The sequence below is a fragment of the Cricetulus griseus genome, chromosome 7 (assembly GCF_003668045.3).
Source record: "Cricetulus griseus strain 17A/GY chromosome 7, alternate assembly CriGri-PICRH-1.0, whole genome shotgun sequence".
Classification (NCBI taxonomy): domain Eukaryota; kingdom Metazoa; phylum Chordata; class Mammalia; order Rodentia; family Cricetidae; genus Cricetulus; species Cricetulus griseus.
Window position 1 is genome coordinate 98566438 of NC_048600.1, and position 25904 is coordinate 98592341.

General features: G+C 40.4%; 1 protein-coding gene across 1 annotated transcript in view; it reads left to right on the plus strand.

Moving 5' to 3' along the window:
- Ppm1d (protein phosphatase, Mg2+/Mn2+ dependent 1D) overlaps positions 1 to 22906 on the plus strand; it is a 35276-nt gene extending 12370 nt beyond the window's left edge. The window contains exons 3-6 of the mRNA XM_027426390.2: positions 5089 to 5213; positions 11793 to 11983; positions 15100 to 15342; positions 21469 to 22906. Coding sequence (XP_027282191.1) covers positions 5089 to 5213; positions 11793 to 11983; positions 15100 to 15342; positions 21469 to 22026 — 1117 coding nt within the window. The 3' untranslated portion in view covers positions 22027 to 22906. The remainder of the gene's footprint in view (positions 1 to 5088; positions 5214 to 11792; positions 11984 to 15099; positions 15343 to 21468) is intronic.
- Positions 22907 to 25904: the final 2998 nt, after the last annotated feature.

Consider the following 25904-nt stretch of genomic DNA (forward strand, 5'->3'; position numbering starts at 1 on the left):
TCCAGCCCCCAAATTACACAGATCTTATTGGCCTCTTATTTTGTGGAAAGATGGCCTTGAGTTTATTATCTCCTTGTACTTTTTCTGGTTAAGATAAATGTCAGCTCTGTAGTATGGTGTCATTACTTATTGTAAAATGACCCTTGGATGAAGCTTCTTTTGGCTAGAGACAATACTTTCTATTTGCAAATAACACCTGTGGCTTCCAACAAGTGTTTTCATTTTAACTTGTGTACAGACCAGGTAGTTAGGGTCTTCATTTTATTTCATGTGTATATTTTGATTGTATGCCACATATGTGCAGGTGACCATGGAGTCCAGAAGAGGACATTGGATCCCCTAGACCTGGAGTTAGAGGTGGTGTGAGCTAACAGTGAGGCTGCTGGGAACTGAACTTGGGTCCTCTGTAAGAGTAGTAAGTGCTCTTCAATGCTGAACCAGCACTCTAGTCCTGTAGTTAGAAGATGCGGATTCCTGGGACATCTGAAACTTCCCTGTGTTTGGTGTTGGGGCTGATGCCTGCTATTCCATTATTCTAGAGGGTAAAGCAGTATTGCCATGAGTTGGTGGCCAGCACAAGTTATGAACTAAATTTTAGACAGGCCTGAATTACTCAGTGAGACCTTGTCTCAAACAAATAAGCAGCCCCCCCCCCCACTCCCATCTAAAGTAGACTGTGTGGCCTTGTTTATTTAAAACTTAGCTATTAAGCCAAGCATGGTGGCATATGCCTGTAACCCCTGTATTTGGATAGAAGCAGGGAGACTGCTGCAGGTTGGAGGCCAGCCTTGTCTACAAAGCAAGTTCCTGACCAGCTAAGGCCACATAGCAAAACCCTGTGTCAAAAAAGCTCCTGAGTTGTCATTTCTGTGGCTAGATTCCTGGGAATCCTAAAGATTGCCTTCAAGGTTTCCTTTGTCCTTGAAATTGCTGTCTTGGATACTTTTATTATTTTTGTTCTATAACCTGCAGCCTTACATGAATCTGCTTTCAGGCTATTGTCTATTTAATTTTTTTGTTTGTTTGTTTTTGGCTTTTTGGAGACAGGGTTTCTCTTTGTAGACCTGGTTGGCCTCAAACTCACAGAAATCTGCCTGCCTCTGCCTCCTGAGTGCTAAGATCAAAGGCATGCACCACCACTGCCTGGCTTAGTTTATTTAATCTTATCAGAGATAGTTGTACATATACTTGGGTCTTTTTTATGTTTGTTTGTTTTGTCTTTCTAGTATTGCAATCTGTCCCCCCCCCCCCCCGTGTGTGTCTCTGTGTGTGTGTGTCTGTGTGTGTCTGTGTCTGTGTGTGTCTGTGTGTCAGTGTGTGTGTCAGTGTGTTTGTGTGTCTGTGCATAATGTTTCATGCATGCTAAGCAAGCACTCTACTACTGGGTTGTATCCCCAGTCCTTATTTTTTTAAATTTGATTTTTAATTATTCTTATTTTATTTACATTGATGTTTTCCTGCATGTGTATCTGTGTGAGGGTGTCAGATCTTGGAGTTACAGGTATTTGTGAGCTGCCAAGTGGTTGCTGGGAATTGAACCCAGTATATCTGGAAGAGGCTTGAACCTGGGTCTTCTGTAAGAGCAGCCAATGTTCTTAACCGCTGAGCCATTTCTTTAGCCTCAATAATTTTTGTTTATTTGTTTGCTTTTGTTTTTATTTATTTATTTGTTTTGAGACAAGGTCTCACTGTAGCCCTGCATGTCCTGGAACTTATGTAGATCAGGTTGGTCTCAATCTCACAAAAATCTATCTACCTCTGCTTACTGATTGTTGGGATCAAAGGCATGTGCCACCACACATGTCCCCCATAATCTTTTTAATTGAGGCATTATTTTTTGTCATTTCTGGAGCTCAGACCCAGGTTTTTGCAAATGTTAGGCAGATGCTCTGTCATTGAGTTGTGTCACTAGTTTTCCTCTGTTTTTTGTTTGTTTGTTTTGTTTTGTTTGTTTTTTTTCAAGACAGGGTTTCTCTGTGTAGCCCTGGCTGTCCTGGAACTCACAGAGATAGATCTGCCTGCCCTGCCTCCCAAGTGCTGTGATTAAAGGCATGTGCCATCATGCCCAGCATTGTCAATAATCTCTCTCTCTCTCTCTTTTTAAGATGTGTTTATTATGTATATAGTGTTGTGCCTGCATGTGTGCCTACACACCAGAAGGAGGGCACCAGATCTCATTATAGATGGTTGTGAGCCATAATGTGTTTGCTGGGAATTGAACTCTGGAGGTCTGGAAGAGCAGCTAATGCTCTCCAGCCTCACTAGTCTCTCTCTCTCTCTTTCTCTCTCTCTCTCTCTCTCTCTCTCTCTCTCTCTCTCTCTCTCTTTTTTTAAAGATTTTATTTATTTATTATGTATACAACATTCTGCTTCCATGTATATCTGCACACCAGATCTCATAACGGATGGTTGTGAGCCATCATGTGGTTGCTGGGAATTGAACTCAGGACCTCTGGAAGAGCAGTCAGTGCTCTTAACCTCTGAGCCATCTCTCCAGCCCCCCTCACTAGTCTCTTACTACACATTTTTAATATTTGTGGGCCTGATTCCTGATTCCTTTTTTTTTAAGAAAATACTTCTCAAGATTATATTTATTTGTTTTTAATAATTTATTTAACTTTTATGTGCATTGGTGTAAAGGTATCAGATCCCTGGAACTGGAATTATAGACATTTGTGAGCTGTCATATGGGTGCTGGGGATTGAACCTGGGTCCTCTGGAAGAGCAGCCAGTGCTCTTAACTGCTGAGCCACCTTTCCAGCCCCTATTTTGTTTTCTAACTTGAATTTTTAAATATATATATATATATATACACACACATACATATATATTTTTAATTTTTTAATAGCATTTTTAAAAAGTTTATGGTTTTTGCCTTCTCACTTAAAAATACCATCTGGACAGTTGGACACATGCTTTTTGCCATTTGGGAGCAGGTGTCTTTTTGCACAAATTGAGCCATTTTATGATAAGTTATTTCCTGTCTTCCCTCTGTCCCGACCTAGGCGGTTGGCCAGCATTCTTGTTTTTGCAGCCTTCTGTTGATGCACAGTCAGCTCTCTGCATGTCAGGCTGTTCTCTCTATTTGCCTTTTAATATAGAACAACATCGGGGCATTGCAGTAAAAGTAGTGCCTTAGAACATTGCTTTGGTTTTAATTTTTTTTTTTTCCCCGTAAAGAGTAGCATTATTTGTCTTGTTTCTCAGACACCCAAAGACCATGATATCCTTGCTAATGAAATTTCAAGACAACTTCTAGAATATTTGTATTGGAGACAGCTACTGGAATTGCTTCTGTCCAGAGACTCACCTTGTCAGTTGTAGTCTTCTAGAAAGAACATTTTGGCTTTAAGATGCCTTGAAGACAGAGTGTTGGCATCCATTCTCATTATATTTGTCTTGTTTCATGTACTTGTGAATGGTCAGTCCACTTCATTTCTTTCCCCATTTTGCTGGTCCCTCCCCTCAATTTTATTTGAAGATGGGTTCTCATTATGTTGTCCAAGTGCCCTCAGATGTCATGATCCTTCTGCCCAGTAGGTGGGATTACAGGCACACATACACCATCACACTACCCACACCACCACACCTCGGGAACTGGTTTATCTACCTGGTGTTTGAAATGATGATCTGTCACTTTGGCCTGGCCTGGCTGACTGGCCATTAAGCTCCAGGGATCCTCATGCTGTCAGCATCACCGTGCTTTGATTTTATTTGGCTCCTGAGGGTAGAACTCAAGTTTTCTTGGCAGACTCTTTATAGATTCAGCCATCTTTTTAGCCCCTCTATTGGCATTTTAATAAAATCAGAGAGGGCTGAGAGATGGCTTAGCTTTTAAGAGCACTGGCTGCTCTTCCAGAAGTCCTGAGTTCAATTCCCAGCATCCACATGGTGGCTCACAACCATCTTCAGTCATGCAGGTGTACATGCAGATAATCTTTTAAAAAATTTCTGAGAATTTTTGTTTGTATGTGCCAAAGAAACTATGTTTAATTTGAAATTAGTAAGTTTTCTTTCCTTTTCTTTTCTTTCTTTTTTTTTTTTTTTTGAGACAGGGTTTCTCTGTGTAGCTTAGGAGCCTATCCTGGCACTCGCTCTGGAGACCAGGCTGGCCTCAAACTCACAGAGATCCACCTGCCTCTGCCTCCTGAGTGCTGGGATTAAAGGCGTGCGCCATCAACGCCTGGCAGTACATTTTCTTTTAAGTAGATCTCATTCTGTCATACCAAGCACAGAATGAGCAACTATCTCTATTATACTTTGATTTTCCCTCCAAATAATTAACCATACTTAAAAATGTTGGCCAGGTGGTGGTGGCACATGCCTTTAATCCCAGCACTCGGGAGGCAGAGGCAGACAGATCACAGTGAGTTGAGTACAGCCTAATCTACAGAGCTAGTTCCAGGACAGGCTCCAAAGCCACAGAGAAACCCTGTCTTGGAAAAAGTTTTAGGTATCCTTTGGTGACTAATGATTTTTATTGTTTTTATGGCAAAATTGTAGGAGGATTTTCTTATTCTGTAACTCTCAGATATATATCTATAAAGCTGTTCTCTATTTTCCAGGGCTAGTTTCATACTTTGAAATATATAGGAATCTTTAGTCCAAGTAGGCGTAGTCTTTGCAACAACCTTCCAAGGGATTAGTCTGAGTCATCATCATGCCTGGCTCCTATTAATCTTCAAGTCAGAAACATTGCAGCTGATATACTTTTTGTTTCCCTCATCCCCAAGAAACTGCAAAACCCTTTAAATTTATCTTATGGAAATGCTTCCCATTCATCAAGTCTCTTTTTCACCTTCCCTGTTATTTGAGTCTTGTCATCCTGTGCTTTTCTTTATCTAGCTCTTCATTTTCATATTATTTGCAGTTGGTTCTGTTTTCCCTTCACTAGTCAAATTTCTTTCATGTAAGTCCTCCACTGTTTTGTTTGTCTTTTTATAGCAGGAACCTTGGCTTATTATATCTTTGTATTTGAAACATACATCATTTTATGGTAATGTAGTATCATTGTATTGATTCCTTACATATCAGTTTTGGTTATATTTTAATCATTTAGACTTCTTATGAACTCTGTCCACTTTTTAGTGTGATGAACAAGTCTGGAGTGAATCGTGTAGTTTGGAAAAGACCTCGGCTCTCTCACAGTGGACCTGTTAGAAGGAGTACAGTCATTGATCAGATTCCTTTTCTGGCTGTAGCAAGAGCACTGGGTAAGATGGATTTATTTTATTTATTTATTTGGTAAGATGGATTTATATTTGGTAAAATCTTGTTATATTTTCTGACTAAACAGTGGTAGTATAAAAGATGATATGGAGAACTGAGGTGTCTTACATGATAAGATTAGAGATAATGAAAGTATGAAAATACTTTAAATGTGTGGGAAGAGTCAAAATATATATTTCAGTACCAGTTGTTCTTTGTGTTTGAGGTCTTTCTAATTTTCATCTATACTTAGGGATAGTTAGAGATCTGTCTGTCAACACTCAAATACATATATACACAGATGCCTGTGTGGGCTTAATGCTATAATTAAAACTTTTTTAATATTCTTGCTTACTGCAGCCTTTAGTATTCTTAAACTTCAGTGTTTTTTGTTGGTTTTTTAGCTAAGTAAATTGTCCATTTCAAATAAAAATAATTTTTTTTGTACATGTTCTGGTTTTAGAATGAAGACTAGATTTTTTTTTTGTTTTGCCTTGCTTGTTTTATTTATTTTTGAACAGAATGAATATAGATTTATTAAGGAAAATGAGAGACAACTCCCAAGAGTAGGGGTGGCTCAAAGGGAAGAATATCCTTGTTTTGTTTTATTTTTGAGAAGATCTCACTATTTCAAAGGCTGGCCTGGTATCACTGTATGACCCTGTGTGGCCTTGTCCTCACAGTGATTCTCCTTCTTCAGCCTGTAAGGTGTGAGTCCCCACACATTGCTGAGACTAGAGAATTACAGCTAATGAATTGCTTTGCTTTGGCTATCCTACACAGGGATAATTTTTCTAAAAACAATTCTTGGGGCTGGAGAGATGGCCCAGCAGTTAAGAGCATTGACTGCTCTTTCAAAGTAGCTGGGTTCAATTCCCAGCACCCACATGGCAACTTACACCTGTCTGTAACTCTGTTTCCAGGGGGATCTGACACCCTCACACAGACGTACATGCAGGCAAAACACTAACACATGTAAAATTAAAGAAATTCTATGAGAAAATACCAATTTATTTCTGTGAGGTAGATCCCTGAGTACCCTGGTGTTAGGTGTTTTGATAGGCTTTGGAGGTGTAATGGAAATAGACAGACTGTTGTCAAGGAATAAAGCCATGTAGTTAGGGAGTTACAGTAGGCAATGAAGAAGTAAAGTAACTTTAGATTATGAAATACCTTGAAAGAAAGAAACAGTGCTGCAATAAAGAAGAATCCAGAAAGGAAAAAGTATTTTACACACTGTGACTGAAATGGCATGTTTAGGACTCCCTATTTTAGCTGCAACTTGAAAGTAGGAATGAAAGCCCAGTGGTGGTGGTACATACTTTTGATCCCAGCATTTGGGAGGCAGAGGCAGGGGGATCTCTCTGAGGTGGAGGCCAGCCTGGTCTACAAAGTGAGTTTCAGGACAGCCAAAGCTACACGAAGAAATGCTCAAACAACAACAACAACAATAAAAAACTAGGGAATGGGTGATTTTTGTGAAAAATATTTCAGGCATGGATGCTGACATGGGAAAAATTGTGCATTATATCAGGGATTGTCAAAGTGCTGGAATTGGGATGGGAATATGACTCAGTTCCTAGAGTACCTGCCTAGTACATGCAAAGCCCAAAGTTTATTGTTTTTTTTTTTTTTTTTTTTTTTTTTTTTTTGGTTTTTCGAGACAGGGTTTCTCTGTGTAGCTTTGGAGCCTATCCTGGCACTGGCTCTGGAGACCAGACTGGCCTCGAACTCACAGAGATCCGCCTGCCTCTGCCTCCTGAGTGCTGGGATTAAAGGGATGTGTTACTAACACCTGGCCAAAGCCCAAAGTTTGATCCCAGTACTGAATAAACTAGGTATAGTGGTGCATACGTGTAATCCCAGTACTTGGGAGGTAGAGACAGAGGATCAGAAGTTCAAGGTCATCTTCAGTTGCATTATTGATTCATGCCTATTGGCTTACAAGACAACCTGTCTCAAAAAGGAACAGAAAGGGTGGGTTGTGAATCATACCTATAATTCCACCATTCAGAAAGCAGAGGGAGGAGGATTCTTCAAGTTTGAGACTAGCCTGGTCAGTGAGTTCTTGGTAGTGAGATTTTGTTTCTCAAACCCAAAAATACTGGGCCAAAAAATGGTACAGTAAAGCTTAAGGTTAAAGGTGCGTTTTATCATGCCTGACAGCCTGACTTTGATTTCTGGGTCCCACATTGTTAGAGAGAGAGCTGCCTCCCTCAAGTTGTTTGTATGTGCATCTCGTGGCACGTGTACACCCACACACGTGTGTGTGCACACATACTTAAATAAATAAAATGGAAAAAATGTTTAAAAACAACTGAGAAATAGTTGACATACATATGGAAAAATACTCAACTTCACTAGCTGTAATCAAAACTATGCTGAGATCTCATCTTACTCCAGTCTGAATGATAGTCATGTAGAAAATATCAAATACAGATGAGGATGTCGACTAAACAAGTAGGGGAAAATGTCGAAAGTAATTGAATCTAGGCGATAAGTATTGTCGTCTTTGTCTTTTATTTTGTTTTTGGAGTCAGGGTTTCTTCTGTAATAGCTCTTGCTGCCCTGTAACTTGCTCTATAGACCAGGCTGGCCTCAAACTCAGAGATCCACCTGCCTCTGCCTCCTGTGTGTTGGGATTAAAGGTGTGTGCCACCACCACCTGCCTTTGTCTTTTTTAAAAACTTATTTTTGACAATTTTATCACTGTATATAATGTGTTTTGATCATACTCGTCCTCATTACCTCCTTTTGTTCTCATCTTCTTCCTGAAGTCTTTTTTTCACATCTGTGTATCTGAGTACATACACAGGTGTGTGGTCCACTGAGTTTAATTGGTATTGCTTGCATGAGCTTGGTAATCACTGCTTACTGGAGTGTGTACAACTTCCCAGCAGCTGTGTCACTGAGGAAAACATTTCCCATTCTGAGCAACCTTTAACTGCCAGTGGAGCCTCAGAGAGGGATGGTGTGTTGTATCCTATTTGATATTTGTAATTGTTTTGAGGCAGGGTCTCATTGTGTAGCCTAGTCTAGTCTCCACTTCATCATCATTTAGCTTCTAATTCTTGAGAATTGAGATTAGAAGTGTATTCTTCCACGCCCAGATACATCTGGGATATAGACTAGTTGTAGATTGCTTGCCTAACATGTCTAAGGCCCAAAGTTTGATCCCCCATACTTCATCCCACCACATAGGAGGTACATCTGTTATTCTTGAATAGTTTGTTGTTCTTTTCAGTGCTAGATTAAGCTTGGGGCCTTACATATACCAGACAAGTGTTGTCAATCACTGAATTATACCCATGGCTTTGAGCAGATAAACATTTAGTGCTGTGTGTATGAAGTACAGTAAGTACAAGATCTTTATTGTCATAGCCAAGGAACAGGGAAAAGGCACTCATCAATTAATCATTTCCATAGAGAACTGGGCTGTTAACTACTTATATCTCAGCTGTCCTTTGCATTAGGGAAGTGTAGGCAGGAGGTTGTCAGTTCAAGACCAGTCTGGGCTGGTCTTGATAATGAAATTTGGTCTCAAAAACAAGAAGAAACAAATAAAAACCTGAGGGAAAAGATTCACAGTAGTTGAACACTTCCCTGACTTGACATAGGTCTTGGGTTGATCCAGCACTAGAAGAGACATGAAGGCCGCCATGTACATATACATAGTTGTGGAGCCAACACCATCCCTCAACTGTGTGTGCTCGTGCCTGTGTAGGGGTGAGGGATTAAAGAGTAGGTGCACACATGCCACAGTGCTTTCAGGAGGTTAGAGAACATCTCCTGAGATTTTCTTCCATCATATGGATGTTGGGGATCAGGATGTAAGGCTTGGTGGCAGGTGCTTTTACTGCCCCCCCCCTTTTTTTTGGAACTCACTCTGTAGACCAGGCTGGCTTTGAACTCAGGAGATCTGCCAGCCTCTGCCTTTCGAGTGCTGGGATTAAAGGCTCGAGCCACCACCGTCTGGGTTCATTAACTCGTTTTTATGTTTTTCTTTTTCTTCTTTCTTTTCTTCTTCCTTCTACCTCTTCTTCAAGATAGGGTGTTGTATAGTAAAGGCTAACTTGAAGAATTGGCTGTGTAGGTAAGTTAGCCTAAAACTCTTGATTCTCTTGCCTCCACTTCACAAGTGCCGATATTATAATCGTTGACTATTCGCCATGACTGGTTTCAAGATTTATGCCATAACAGGGTTTTTTGATTATAGTTTTGAGATTGGATCACTGAAGCAGTATTGGCAACCTTCGTGGTAGGTCAGCCACAGGGTGGAGGCAGGCAGCCACAGAGTTGATGACAATTTGGGGGAAGTTGGTTGGTGGTCTGACATTTGCTGGTTTTGTGTGGACTTGCTAGCTTAGCTTAGCTTCCTTAGCAAGGAAGAGCTCCCTGGAACCAGAGGGACTGTTCCTGGTGTTCTTTCAGCACCCTCTACTGAGAGAAAAGGGGAAATGATCGCCCAGCAGGCAACCACCTGCCAATGCCGGAGGCTCCTCCTTTAAACTACAGAATGATATTCTGTGATGCAGTTAGGGAACTGGCTTAAGTATGAGTTGTGATGAGTTTAAAAATTCAGACTCTGGGATTTTTACTAGTGAATTTAAAGCTATTTGAAACCATCTCAAATACTTTCTAGATAACTCTCTTGAGAAGCCTGTCTTCTATGTGTTGGGTATATACTGTTATCTTTCTTGTCTTTTTATTTTTGTTTTTTGATTTTTCAAAACAAGGTTTTTCTGTATAGTCCTGGCTGTCCTGCAACTCACTCTTTAGATCAGGCTGGCCCTGAACTCAGAGTTCTGCCTGTCTCTGCCTCCTGAGTGCTGGGATTAAAGGTGTGTGCTAATATACCCAGCATGATATTGCCCTTTCTAGGTGCCTCTTCTGTAGTCTGCTTTAAAATTTCTTCTTTTTAAGAATTTTAGGTGTATGGGTATTTTTTTTTTCTTCACATGGTCTGTGAACCATGTATATGATCAGTGTCCTTAGAGGCCAGAAGAGAAGTTTCAGATTTCAGACTGGAGTTACTGATGGTTGTGAGCTGCCTTATGGATACAAGGAATTGAACTGTAGTCCTCTGTAAGAGCAGGCAATGTATTCTTAGCTACTAAGACATCTGTCCCATCCTCCTTTTTCTGTTTTCTTAATGCCCATTCTTAAAAAAAAAATACATGTATTGGTATATGTGTATGCGTGCCACAGCACACATGTGGAGGTCAGAGAGTCAGTTCTATCTATCCTTCCACTGTGTGGGTCCCAGGGATCAAACTCAGGTTGTCAGGCTTGGCAGTAGTCACCCTTAGCCATTGAACCATCTCGCTGACCTAGTGCCTCTTAAATCTGTATTATCCATATGAAATTGTTTTAATTAAGAAAAAAGCATTTCCTTGCGGGGGAGAAGTGGGCTAAGAAAAAGATAGCCATTTTAAAGCAAATAATTTATTTGGTTTTCGCTGTACAAATGGAATTACCCATGAATAATTTCCTCCTGTTCAATTCATCTGTATTTTTATTACCCTGATGGGCTGAGAAGGATCTCCAGCATAGTATTAGAAGAAAAGTGACAGTTAAGGCAGTTTTCTTTTTTGTTGCTGTTTAAAAGAGTTAAAAAATATATATTTGATTATTTACCTCTGATTCTGGGAATCAAACCCAGGTCTTTGCACATGCCCAGCAAACACTTTTTTTTTCTTGTAATAATTCATTTATCTTTATTTTATGTGCATTGGTGTGAAAGTGTCAAATCACCTGGAACCAGATTTATAGACAGTTGTAAGCTGCCATGTGAGTGCTGGGAATTGAACCTGGGTCCTCTGGAAGAGCAGCCATGCTCTTAACCACTGAGCTATCTCCCCAGCCCCAGCAAGCACTCTTATTTTTGATGTATATCCTTACCCTCATGGCATAGTCTTGATTTAAAATTTTTTCATTGATATAGAAATTGTACATGGTTCTGGGTTACAGAAAGTCAATTTTGTTTGTTTTGTTTTTTGAGACAGGGTTTCTCTGTGTAGCCTGGTTGTCTTAGAACTCACTCTGTAGACCAGGCTGGGCTTGAACTCACAGAGATCCACCTGCCTCTGCCTCCCAAGTGCTGGGATTAAAGGTGTGCGCCACCACTGGCAGTCTAAGGCCATCTTTATTTAAGTATATCTTACTTTGAGCAAGTTGTCTCCCATGCCCTCTTATCTGCAGTCTTCACTCTCCCTCTCCCATTAGTCCCCATTGTTTACCCTAGACAGTTTTATTTCTAATTTTATCTATAAGTACATGATTTTTTATATCTGCTTAAAATCTAGGAGCCACAGATGAGAGAAAATGTGGTCTATTCTGAGACTGCTTAGTTCATCCTGAACTTTTCGTTAGCAGTCCTTTAAGGTTAAGGAAGAAGGTATTTGCTGCAAATCCCCATGCTAGTTCTTTAGCATGTTGAGGGAGTTGTCCCTAGTATGTTTGCATGGGTTTTGAATATTGGCAGTGCTGTTCTGCACCTATGGGAATAGGCCTGGGGATTCTGCTGATGTGACACTCTTACCTTGAAAGTAATAATTACTGCGTCTTTTGCTTCCTATGCCCAGGTGACCTGTGGAGCTATGATTTCTTCAGTGGTGAGTTTGTGGTGTCACCTGAACCAGACACAAGTGTCCACACTCTTGACCCCCAGAAGCACAAGTACATTATCCTGGGAAGTGATGGACTTTGGAATATGATTCCACCTCAAGATGCCATTTCCATGTGCCAAGACCAAGAGGAGAAAAAATACTTAATGGTGAGAAGGGACTCTGGTTTGATACTGTCTAAAGTGTTTGGCTTATGTTGTCCATGGTCGTGAGTTTAGCTAAGAATGTTCATCTTATGTCTCATCTTTGTTCTCAACAAACCACCCCTTAACCATTTCTAGTCACTGTCCTCCTTTTCTCATATGCCTTCCAATCACTGGGCTTCTTGGTTCTTATATACTTGCCTACTTTGGATATTTCTTATAAGTACAATCGTATTACAGGGCCTTTTAAATCTAGTTTTACTTAGTATAACATGCAAAGTGGAGTTTGTTCTCTGGCATTGAGGATTGAATTCATAGTTTAGCAGATGCTGAGCAAGTGCATTAGCCCTGAGCTGCACCTCCAGGCTTTTTAAAAAACTTTACTAAGATAGGTTCTCTTCTAAATTGATTAGGTTGACCTAAAATTTATGTCTCATTTTGGGGTTAATCCTCCTCCTTACCTACCTGATAGTTGAGATTACATGCCTGTACCACCATGCCTCAGGTTCAATCCTCTGCACCTAATCTAGAAAACAAATGGACTGTATAAATATCAATCTCATCAAATGTGAGTTTGGTAAAGCTAAGAGTTGTCGAAATGCATTTTTATTACCCAGAAACTTAGTGTATTATTACAGTTAGTGGTTACCTGATAACAAAGATGAGATAACTTGTGGGGTGGTGGTGGCACACACTTTTATTCCAGCACTCGGGAGGCAGAGGAGAAGCAGCTGGCCTGGCAGACATAGTGAGTTCCGGGACAGCCAGAGCTATACAGGGAGACCCTGTCTCAAAAAAAAAAAAAAGCTTTTGTGGAATTATTTTTCTCCATGGTGCTTTGCTGGGAAGTAAAGATGTGCTGAAAAAGTGAAAGGCAAAGGAATGCTTCACAGTGAGTCCTCCCGATGGCTGGTGTTGTCCCGAAGAGTTCAGGAACGCAGGAATTAGCAGTGAATACTGACACTGCCCAGATAGTTTAGACTCATACTTTCCACCTTTGGTTTGGTTGGGTTTTTTGAGACAGGCTCTCACGTAGCCCAGTCTGGTTTCAGACTCAGGCACCCGAGGCTGGCCTTGCACTCCAGATCCTCCTGCCTTCACGAGTGTAGGATTCCAGGTGTGCACCATCATGCCTGTCTCCCCTTTTTCCATCACTAAAATTAGAATCCTTTTTCTAAATGGTATAGTAATTTAATAGGCAGTGACTTTTCTTTTATGGTATATAAAGTTTTTATAGCTCAAAGCTCATGATACTCCATATTAAAAGCACTTCTGGGGACTGGAGAGATGGGCTCACAGGTTAAAAGCACTGACTGCTCTTCCAGAGATCCTGAGTTCAGTTCTCAGCAACCACATGGTGGCTCACAATCATCCGTTATGAGATCTGGTGCCCTCTTCTGGTGTGCAGATATACATGGAAGCAGAATGTTGTATACATAATAAATAAATTCTTCAAAAAGAAAAGAAAAACATCATGCTATTCTTGGTGTAAAAAAAAAAAAAAAAAAAAAGAAAGCACTTCTGACTGTAGTGGTGAACATCTATAAACATGGTAACTGGGTTGTAAGGCAGGAAGACAAAGAGTTCCAGGCCAGCCTGGGCCACACAGTGAACTCTAGGATATTCTGACTCTTTTGTGTGTTACCAGTGTGGGTCCGTGTTCTAGGGCACCAATGATCTTCCTACTGTTTCCTGAGTAGCTGGCACTACTGGTACATGTCACCATGGCGAGCTCAGAAGCTCTTTTTTTTTTTTTTTTTTTTTTTGGTGTTTTCAGACAGGGTTTCTCTGTGTAGCTTTGGAGCCTATCTTGGTACTGGAGACCAGGCTGGCCTTGACTCACAGAGATCCACCTGCCTCTGCCTCTGCCCCCGCCTCTGGAGTGCTGGAATTAAAGGTGTGTGCCACCAACACCCGGTCAGAAGCTCTTCTTTTAGGAAGAAATTGGCCCCTGCAGCCTTTTTCTACCATGCCTAATTGTCTTATTTGTTAATTATATTTATAATATTTACTTCCTTTTAAAGATTACTTCTCAGCCAGGTGGTGTCGGCACATGCCTTTAATCCCAGCACTTGGTAGGCAGAGGCAGGTGGATCTCTGTGAGTTCAAGCCCAGCCTGGTCTACAAGAGCTAGTTCCAATAGCTAGGACTACACAGAGAACTACACAGAGAAACCCTTTTTTGAAAAAACAAAAACAAATGAACAAAAAAAAAAAAAAAAAAAAAGATGACCTTTCTGTAACTTTTCTAAAGTTAGAGAAGACCAAACTTTTTGATTGAAGAGATAAAGATACATGAATGAACACTTGTTGCTGTTTGTTTTGAGGTAGGTCTTCCTTATATCGCAGCCTGGTAGTGGTCCTCTTCTTCAGCCTTTTCAGTGCTGAAATTAGAGGTTTGTACCATCACACCTGGCACATCTGTGTCAAATTTAACCACAAGATAAGATTATATTTTATTCTGTTATTTTTTTATTTTTGAGGCTGAGTCTCTATTGCTCTGGCTGTCTTGGAACTTACAGGCTGGCCTCAAACTCTCAGAGATCTGCCTTTCTGTGTCTTGAAGTGCTGGGAATAAAGACGTGCGCTAACATGGCCTGCCAACCTTATTTTAGTTTTTAAATTTACAGATGCATTATTTTAGCCTGATTATAGAGATTAAGAATTGAATTTTGCCCAGTGTTGGTGGTGCACACCTTTGATCCCAGCACTTAGGAGGCAGAGGCAGGTGGATCTCTGTGAGTTCGAAGCCAGCTTGGTCTGCAGAGCGAGTTCTAGACAGCCTCCAAAGCCACAGAGAAACCCTGTCTTGAAAAAAAAACAAACAAAAGAATTGAATTATTTACTCATTCAGTTATACTTAGCATTTTTTAAATAAAAATATTTTTAATGTTTTTGTTTCATTGTGTTTCCGAATATGGTTGTGCATTTGTGTTGGTCAGAGTGCAGTCTGAAGGGGACCTGCTCCCTACTACCATGTGGGTCTAGGAGACTGACCTGGTGAAATTGAGTCATTAGGCTTGGTGACAGACTAGATCCACCCAGGCTTTTAATTTGATACATATGTATTGGTAAGTAAATGAGAGTTAATGGTCTTCCTTCTCCTTGTTCTTTTAAATATAGGGTGAGCATGGACAATCCTGTGCCAAAATGCTTGTGAACCGAGCCCTTGGCCGCTGGAGGCAGCGTATGCTCCGCGCAGATAACACGAGTGCCATTGTAATCTGCATCTCTCCAGGAGCAGACAATCAGGGGAACTTCACCAATGAAGATGAGCTCTTTCTGAACCTGACTGAGAGCCCTACTTACAACAGCCAAGAAACCTGTGTGATGACTCCTTCCCCAAGTTCTACACCTCCAGTCAAGGTATTCAGTGCTACAGGGTGTGTGTGTCTGTGTGTGTGTGTGTGTGTGTGTGTGTGTGTGTGTTCGCGCGTGCGTGCAAATTTGTAGTCTCCAGAGTCAACCTTGTGTTTTTCCTTAGATGCTGTTTAGTTTTCTGAGATGAGGTCTCATTGGAACCTGGAGCTCAACCAAGTAGTTTAGACTGACTGGTCAGCAAGTTTCAGGCTTTCGGTAAATCCCAGCCTGCAATTACAACTGTGTGCCATCATCCCTAGTTTTTTACAAGGGTTCTGAGGATCAAACTCAGGTCCTAATACTTACATAGGAAACACTTTACTCCCTGGGAGTTCTTCAGACCATTCTACAGTTTGAAAGTTATGTTAGTATTACATAAAATTTATGCTTAGAGTGTTTATTTTATTTTGAGTGTGTGCTTACTTTTCTATTGCTGATTAGACACCATGACCAAGACAACTTCTTTTTTTTTTTTTTTTTTTAGAAAAAGACTTATTTATTTATTATGGATACAATGTTCTGCCTGCATGTATCTCTGCAGGCCAGCAGAGGGCACCAGATCTCATTAAGGATGGTTGTGAGCCACCATGTGGTTGCTGGGAATTGAATTCAGGACCTCTGGAAGAGTAGCCAGTGCTCTTAACCTCTGAGCCATCTCTCTAGTCCCCCAAGACAACTTATAAAAGAAAGTGCTTAATTTGGGTTATGGATTTAGAGGATTAGAGTCCATGATGGTAGAGTGAAAGAACAGCTAAAAGCTCATTTTAATTTTTTAAGATTATTTCATTGAATGTATGTCTGGTGGCCTCAGAGGTTCTATAGAAGAAAACATTGAATTCCTTGGAGCTGGAAATATGGACAGTTGTGAGCTGCACTGTGGGTTTTGGGAATTTAACCTGGGTCTTCTGCAAAAGTAAGTTTTTTGTTTGTTTGTTTGTTTTCTTTGTTTTTTTCTTCGAGACAGGGTTTCTCTTGTTTTGGAGCCTGTCCTGGAACTCTCTCCGTAGACCAGGCTGGCCTTGAACTCACAGAGATACACCTGCCTCTGTCTCCCGAGTGCTGGGATTAAAGGCATGTGCCACCAAGGCCTGGCCCCAAATGCAAGTACTCTTAACTGCTGAGCCATTTGTCAGCCCTGAGAACTCACATCTTGATCCACGAAGAGGAGAGAGAGATATGAGAGAGAGTGGGGGGGGGTGGGGGGAGTACTGGGGGTCTCTCAAATCTTTTGAAACCTCAAAATCTGCCCTCAGTGACACACATTCCCCAGCAAGAGCATACTTCCCAAACAGTTCTACCAGTTGGAGACCAAGTATTCATTTGTTATATTTTGTTTTTTGAGACTGGGTTTCTCTGTGTCCTAGCTGTACTGGAACTCAATCTGTAGACCAGGCTGGCCTCGAACTCACAGAGGTCTGTCTGAGTCTGCTTCCAAAGGCCTGGGATTAAAGATATGAGCTACCACCTGGCTGTTTGTTTTTGAGACAAGGTCTCATGTATATATAGCCCATGGTGATCTCAGACTGGCTGTGTAGCTGAAGATGACCTTCAGATCCTGGTCCTCTTGCCTTGATCTCCCAAGTGCTTACATTTATCTACAATCATACCTGGTTAACTAAAACAGAACTTCAGATTTGAAGTAAGTTAAAAAAAATGATGGATCTTTGCTATATAATTGATTTCTTGGAAGAATTCCTTTCCCTCTGCCCAGATATGTAGCCAGGTCCTTGTAAATGCTGGGCACATTGTCACTAAACCATATCCTTGGTTCTTTAGAGAGCTGTCTTCATAAAGGACTAATTTGAAGTCAACTGTGTGTGAGTGTGTGTGTGTGTGTGTTTGTATCTTAATAGAAAAATGTTTGTGGACGATGATAAATGTTAACATGTAAAATTTATTGATCCCTTTTATGAACCTATGGACATTTGTAAAACTTTTGTAAATATGTGAGGCACTTAGATGCTTAATTGTTCATTTAAACCTATAATCCAGAGCTATCTTGATATGATCCATGTTATCAATAACAACACTGAGATTAAATATTTTGAGCAAAGTCATATAGAATCAAGATTGAACTGGTCCTTAGGATATTGGACCTTAGGCTTGCCTTTTTAAATTATCATGGGTAAGAAACAGTAATGTCTTATTTTAGTTGTTTGATTCATTATTTCAGGCCTCCAACCCAATCCTCCTACCTTTGTGCTTGGTTACAGGAGTATGCCACCATGCCTGACTATTCTTATTTTTTAGTGAAAATTAAAATGGAATGAGTTTAAGATGTGCTGAGCCAGAGCTAGAGAGAGATGGCTCAGTGATAAAGAGTGTTTAACTGCTGCTCACTTAGGGGCTTGAGTTTGATTTCCAACACCCATACCAGGCTGCTCAAAACCACATGTGACTCCAGCTCCAGTGGACCTGACACCTTGTTCTGGCCTCCTGTGTATCCACACCCATACATAAAAAGAAGTTAAGTCTTTTAATAAAAAGTATGCTGAGGAGCAAAGTTAAATGAGTACAATCTTTCTGTTTATTGACTTACTTAGAACTCAGTTTACCTGGCTTTGTGAGAGTTTATTTTTTAGGAGGTTGTCCACTAAAGTGGGAAATAAAGCAGCATGCTACGTCACCTATTAAGCAAATATAAAAAGTGTCAATGAGCTTTTTTAAAAATAGACTCTCTGTAGCCCAGGCTGGCCTTGAACTCCTGCTTCTCCTGATTCCCCCTCCCACATGTTGGGATTTCAGCCATGCTCTATCACACAGGCTTTAGAAGCACTTTTAATTTAGGTATTGTGGTCCTGCAAGTCAGTATCTGGGAGTTTATTATTACTGTTTTGCTACCTCTTCACACTTTAAGGTGAAGCATAGTATTTTATTACTAATTGACAATAATTTTTTGGGGGGTCTTATTTGCTTGCTTTTTTCACTAGGATAGAGTTGGGGTCTAGTGGATGCTACACAAGCACTCTACTGCTAAGTTATATTCCAGTTCATTGCTTTGGGATGGCCTTGAACTTAACGTATAGCCTAGGCTTACCTTGAACTTGCGGTTCTCCTGTCTTAGCCTCCTGAATAGCTATGTTTACAGGCTTGCTTTATAGTTTCAGCTAACTTACAACTTAGAAGTGAATTTTTTCTCATGTGTTAGGCATCAAACTCAGGGAAGCATTTTGCCACAGAGTTGCCATACTTATCCCTTACACTAATTTTCTTTTCTTTTTGTTTTTTGAGACAGGGTTTCTCTGGATAGCTCTGGCTTTCTGGACTTGCTTTGTAGACCAGCTGTCCTTGACCTCACAGAGATCTGTCTGCCTCTGTCTCCCAAATACTGTGATTAAACTCATACATCATCGTGCCCATCTTCTTTTTAAATTTATTGCTGTGTGGGTTGTGTGTGCCACAGTATGCATGTGGCAGTCAGAGGACAACTTTGTGGATTTGTCTTTCTCCTCTTGCTTTTGTGTGGGTTCTGGGGATTGAACTAAGTTTGCCAGGCTTATGTTGCAAGCATCTTTTGCCTTACATACTGAATCATCTCACCCGTTCATAGTACTGAAAAAAATAAAAAATTTTGTTTGTTTGATGTTAAGTTTTTGAAATAGGGCCTTCTGTATCACAGGCTGCCTTCAGACTCTATGTACTTGAAGCTGGCCGTGAACTTCTGATTGTTTTTTCTTCATCTCCCAAGTGTGTTGGCATTGCAGGTGTGCAATTGCACACTTGGCTTGCTTAAAAGAAATTTCATGTTTCTTTCCAAGGCAGGCATGGTTGTAGGTGCCTCTCTGACAGCATGGGTAGAAGGATCATAGGTTCAAGGAAGGTTATATTAGTTTCTTGTTCCCTAACAACTCATGTAGTGATTCCTGCTATAATTCCAGAACCTGAACGAGTGGGGAGGTTTAGACATGAGGATCACTGCAAGTCTAAAATGAGCTTGGGCTACAGGGTGAGATACTGTCACAACAAAAATTTCTTAGCAAGTGATTTCTTGGAGTGTCTTGGGTAATATTAGCAAGACCCTCTCTTGGAAAGGAAAAGGAGGGACTAGAGAGATATCTCAGTGGATAAAATACTTGATGTGCAAGCATGACTTGCTCAAGATGATTTGTATGCGCATCCCCAGAATCCGTGTGAGAGGTGGGCATATCATGAGAACATTTGTAATCCCAGCACCTCTATGGGAAGATGGAATGTAGAGAAAGGAGAATCTCTGGATGCTCATGAGCCTGCCAGCCTGGCACACACAACAGAAAAGAAAACAAAGTGCTCTTGTCTTTTCAGACAAGGTAGAAGTCTAGGACCAACACCCAAGGTTATCCTCTGACCTCTCCTTGTGCCATGACACACAAGCACCTGTAGTCACACACAGAAATGTACACACATATACTGCATATACGAATATATACACGGAAACCTGGCAAGGTGTCATGCACATGTAACTCTAGTGCCTGGCTGCCATTCATGACCTGTTTTCTCAGCTTATGTCTGCTGTCTAATGTCTGTCAGATGGGTAAATTATTGTCTGTCTGAGTTTCTATTATGACATAATAACGTTAATTTTGTATTTCACATTTCCTACATGGGTAATAGTCACAAATTAGAATTTAGGAAGGAAACATTTTTATAAGGAAAACTCTAGAAAATTTTCACTCATTATACTGAGTCCCTCTGTCACCAATGTTCAACCTAACTAGTTTTAACAAGGTTTTGTCAGGAGGCCATTTAGAGGACTGGGGATGTAGCTGAGTTGGCAGAGAGCTTGCCTACCTTGCATGAAGCTTGATTCCTTGTGCTAAATAAATCTGAGTGTTGGCCTGTTCCTATAATCTAGCACTAGGTAGTAGAAGCAGAAGAATCAGAAGTTCAAGGTCCTCCATAGTTATATAGCAAGTTCAACACCAGCCTGGATTACACGACACACTGTCCTCAGTTTTTTCTGAAAAAGGCCATTTAGGGCCGTGGACATAGCTTGGTTGATGATAGTGCTTGCTGCCTAAGTTCAGCCCTGGGACCTGCCCAGTAGAAGCAGAGAACACTTGTAACTTGTCCTCTGACTTCTGCATATGCATAATTGTCGCGCTTGTGCTCACACACATACATTTTTGAAAAGTGTAGTTGACAAAAATTTTAATTACATTTTATGTGTACATATGTGTTTATACATATATATGCCATGGCAGTGTGCATGTATGGAGATAGGTTTTCTCCTTCTACCATGTGGGTACAGGGGAATTTAACTCAGGTTTCCAGGCTTGGCACCAAGTGCCTTAACCTGCTGAGCCATCTCACTGGCCCATTAAAATTTAATTTTTAAAAACATAATTTAGACTTCGAAGTTTACTTGTACATATATTATATTTTATGTATTATTAGAATATTGTAAGCCTTTAGGTATTTAATGCAGTGAATAGGAATTTGCTTTTTTACCCTAATTATGCCATTTTATGTTAAAATTGAAAATGGTTTATGTAGGTAGGTAGGCATTATTTAATTTACCAGAAAGTTGGGATGATGTAATTGGCTTGTCAAATTTTTCATGGGCTTATGGGGGAAAAAAAAAAGGATTTTATGTAAAATAATTCAAGTTATTTCTTCAATAGTTTTTTTTTTTATTACTGCACATAAAATGAAAGTATAGCATATTTGGACTGGCAGTGGTGGCATACAACTTTAATCTCAGCACTGGAGAGATAGAAGCAGGCATATCTTTGAGTTCAAGGCCATCCTGGTGTACAGAGTGAGATTTAGGACAGCCAGGGCTACAAAGAGAAACCCTGTCTTATTAAATAAGGAAATGAGGAAGGAAAGAAAGAATATGGAGTTTGGATAAAGAAAATATCAATAGCAGTAATTTTGCTCTTTTCTGCATCTGGCACAGTGTGAACAGCTTGGCTATTTTAAGAGGTCTGTTTTGAGGCTTTGAAGTATCCTATTTGGTCCCGGCCGTAGTTGAGATGTACCTGTAAGCAGGAGTCTTCTCTATCTGTTGTGATGAAGGTGGGGCTCTTCTTTTGTTGCCTTTGTATTGATTGCCTTGCAACACTCCTCCCCTCCAACCTGGTGCAGTAAATATATGGTGAAGGAAGTGAGTGCATTCTACGGTTTTATTTATTTTTCCTTTTCTTTTTCTAGTCACTGGAAGAAGATCCTTGGCCAAGGCTCAACGCTAAGGACCATATACCTGCCCTTGTTCGTAGTAATGCCTTCTCAGAGAAGTTTTTGGAGGTCCCAGCTGAGATAGCTCGAGGGAGTATCCAGACTGTAGTGATGACCTCAAAAGATTCAGAGGTACTTGAAGAAAATTGTCCCAAAGCCCTGACTTTAAGGATTCATGATTCTTTGACTAATACCCTGTCAGTTGGTCTTGTGCCGACTAACTCAACAAATACTATCATGGACCAAAAAAATTTAAAGATGTCAACTCCAGGTCAGATGAAAGCTCAAGAAGTTGAAAGAACCCCTCCTGCCAATTTTAAAAGGACATTAGAAGAATCCAACTCTGGCCCCCTTATGAAGAAGCACCGACGAAATGGCTTAAGTAGAAGTAGTGGGGCCCAGGCTTCGAGTCTCCCTGCAGCATCCCAGCGCAGACACTCGGTCAAACTGACCATGCGGCGTAGACTCAGGGGACAGAAGAAGATTGGAAATCCTCTTCTACAGCAGCACCGGAAAACTGTGTGTGTGTGCTGAGATGGGCCTGAGAAGTGGGCTCTTCCTATCTAGGATGCGAGGGCTTTTTAAACTTGGTGCAGAAGTTGAACTTTTTTTAAGGGGACAAAATAAAGTGTATACAGTTTGACTTTTTGGAATTTAACAGTTTTATCCTGGCCTTGTACTTGCCTGTATTATAAATGTGAATTTTGTAGATGTAGGGAATTAAGTTGCTGTAAAATGTGTGTAAATTTGTATCCTTTACACAAATTCAGTCTCTTACTCTGACACAGTAATTGTGACAACAGGGCTAATGTTGAAGAAAAATCAGAAGACTCTGTAAGATTTTAAACGTGTTTAAACTTTTTAAAATGCTTATTATACACTTGTATACAACACTTGTGAAGAACACACAACTTTTTAAAGAAAATTAGTAAGCAAACTGGAAAAGTGATGTATTTTCATAGTGATCTGTGCTCCACTTAATGTTTCTTAGGGACCATTAGTGTCTTTTAAAAGTATTTTATTTCTCATTTCATAATCTATAACTAAACATTTCATAGGAAAAGCATTGAGCCATGCTAACGTAGCTGATTTTAGTCTCCTTGTCCCACTTAGACTATGCAGTATCTCTTAACTTCAGTAGCATTTTTCTAGAACAGTACATCTGATATGCTTACTGAAATTTCTGGCATAGAAGGAGGTGTGTTTGCCTCATACACCATCCCAGATCAGTGGCATTAGAATATATAGTTACCCTCTTTTAGTGTTTGCTTAAAATACGTGAAGTTTTTCTCGCTATTTCAATAACAGATGGTGCTGCTAATTCCCAACATTTCCTAAATTATTTTATATCATACAGTTTTCATTGATTATTCGAGTATGTCCATTTAATAAATCAGTGAACTGTTGCTCTTTATGTTGCTGGTGTTTTGTTGGTGACTTTTTTTTCTTTCAAGATGGGGCTTCTTTGTGTAGCTTTGGCTGTCCTGGAACTAGCTCTGTAGACCAGGCTGGCCTCGAACTCACAGAGATCCACCTGCCTCTGCCTCCTAAGTGCTAGGACTAAAGGTGTGTGACACTACTACCTGGCTTGTTGGTGACTCTTTATGGTAGGTACTAACAGTTGTGTACATATAATACTCATTGTTTTATACTCTGAGTTCTTATTTTAATATAGATCACATAGAAACAAACTGAATATCTAACAGTATAATTCAGTTATAGCTTGTAAGTGTTCAATAAAACTCTGGCCCCTTTCTTTGGTAATACAATAAAACCTAAAGGAAAATACTAAAGTGCCCAGAGTATATAAATGTGTTATATGTGTAATTGTATTCTTTTTATTTTATTTAATTTTTTTTGTTTTTTTTCGAGACAGGGTTTCTCTGTATAGCTTTGGAGCCTATCCTGGCACTCGCTCTGGAGACCAGGCTGGCCTTGAACTCACAGAGATCCGCCTGCCTCTGCTTCCTGAGTGCTGGGATTAAAGGCGTGCGCCACCAACGCCTGGCCTGTATTCTTTTTAAAATATTTTTTATTTATTGTAATTGTATTCTTAAACTGTTAATTTGGAACAAGAAGCCTCATTGAGGGTTGGTGATGTGGCTGACCTGATAGAGTGCTTGCCTCACACATATGAAGTCCTGGGTTTGACCCCAGAAATGCTTAAACCAGGTATTTTGGCATATGCCTGTAATCCTTGCAGGAGGAGGAGGATCAGGGATTGAAAGTCATCCTCAGCTACAAAGTTTTAGGCCAACCTGAGATACACGAGACTGTCTTAAAACAATAATGCATAAAAAAAAAAAACCAGAGATAAATGTGAGTCAGGAATTATGACCAGGAAAGGTAAAAGGATCAAGGGTTTAATGTCATTGAGTGTTTGCTTACCAGGTGCAAGGCCCTGTATTTTAAAAACACGATTATGATAATTTTGCCTTCATATAAGTATGTACACCATGTAGTGCTCATAGAGGCCAGAAGAGTGTCAGATTTCCTAGAGGCCAGAAGGGTGTGTCAGATTTCCTGGAACTGGAGTTACAAGTTGTGAGACACCATGTGAGTGCTGGGAACTAAATCAAAGTCCTCTGGAAGAGCAGCCAGTGCTCTTAACTGCTGAGCCATTTCTTCAGCCACAAGGCTCTGCATTTGATACTAACTCTAGCAAAACGAAGGTTGACTTTGATATGCTGTTTATTACATTAGGATACTACCTTGTGGGGTAGTACTGTTGAAATACTGAAAACTTTTAGGAGATGGGCCCCATGGGATGTCGTTGGGAATGCTTTTAAATGGAGTTATAGGACCATCTTGATATTAACATGCTAATTGTATACATTAGTTGGTCTCACTGACATGTCTCTTCATTCATGTACTCAGCACTGTTTAGGTCTACTTTTCGCCTCCAACTAACCAATCCTGAATAGTTCCTGAGTTAATTTCTTTTGGTTGTATGAACTTGGATCTGTAGGTTTGTATTCTTTACCAGATTCAGGAATCTTTTAGCTGTTACCAACTTTTTCTAGCACCGCATACTTGTGTTTTAATTTCACTGCACTTTTCTTTGATATTGCATTATATTCTTCCAGTTCTAAAAATTTCATTTGTTTTTCGGTCATTTACTCTTTTTTTTTTTTTTTTTTTTTTTTTGAGACCGTTATGGTATGTAGGCCAGACTAACTTGTTACCAACTTACCTCAGACTCTGGCACCCTGGATTCTAGGCATGCACTACCACAACAGGTGGGGACTTTAGGTTTTTGATCTGTAGTCATTTGAAAGGTTATCTAACATGATAATCTGAAACATGCTCAGCTAGTAATTTATTAAAATAATACGTGGTAATAATCAGAACAAAGACCTACTTCTCTTCCACTCAAAATGAACTTCATAGTTGAGGTTAAGAGAAATGTATGGACATAGCGTAATGCTTGCCTGTAGTGTTAGCATCTGGGGGGTGAGACAAGAGATTGGGAGTTCAAGTTCATCCTCAGCTATTTTAGCGAAGTCATCAGTCTCACTGGGACCAACCAAAGTCAGGTGCTGTATCACAGAACAATGCTAATGAGAGTGAGTATACTGCTACTTATCGACATCTCAGACTGGTGATGAAAACAAATACCAAAGTAAGTGAATTATGAGTGTCTAGTCTGGGTTTTTCCTTTTTTTTTCCTTTCTTCTATTTTTTGAGGCAGTGCCTTACCAGATAGCACAGACTGGCTTCATATGCATTATGTAGCCTAATGTGGCGTCAGATTTCAGTTGTGCCTCAACCTCCTGAGCCCAGTGAGCCTCTAAGGCTAATCAATAATGTTTAATGAGAGTCTTATGTGGCCCAGTCTGGCCTCCAACTTGCACAACCCAGGGTTCAACCACTAGCCTATCCACCACTAGCTGCCTACTCTGTAACTGTTCCCAGCTCTGGCTGTTTACCTATCCCCAATTCCCCTCCACCTGTAGAACTTTCCAACCACCCTCTCCCTTACCAGGTTCACACATACTCGCACATTCCCTTAAGAATTATAGGGGAGACTTGTGGACTGGAGAGATGGCTCAGTGGCTAAGAACACTGGCTCCTCTTCCTGAGGTCCTGGGTTCAATTCTCATATTGAGAATTGACCCATATTGGCAGGTCACAACTCTAAGATCTGACAGCCTCGCAGAGACATACATGCAGGCAAAACACCAATGCACATAAATAAAAAATGAAAAGAATTATAGGGGAGACTTGGGAACAACTAAAAAAAATGATAGTCTTCATCTTGAAAACATCCTTTTCAAGGTGGCCATTGGGGACCTTGGCACCATCTAAGTTCATGTCCTCTTCATATCTGCTGGGAGCATGTGCATATAATCACACACACACACACACACACACACACTCTTTGTGGTTTTTCGAGACAGGGTTTCTCTGTA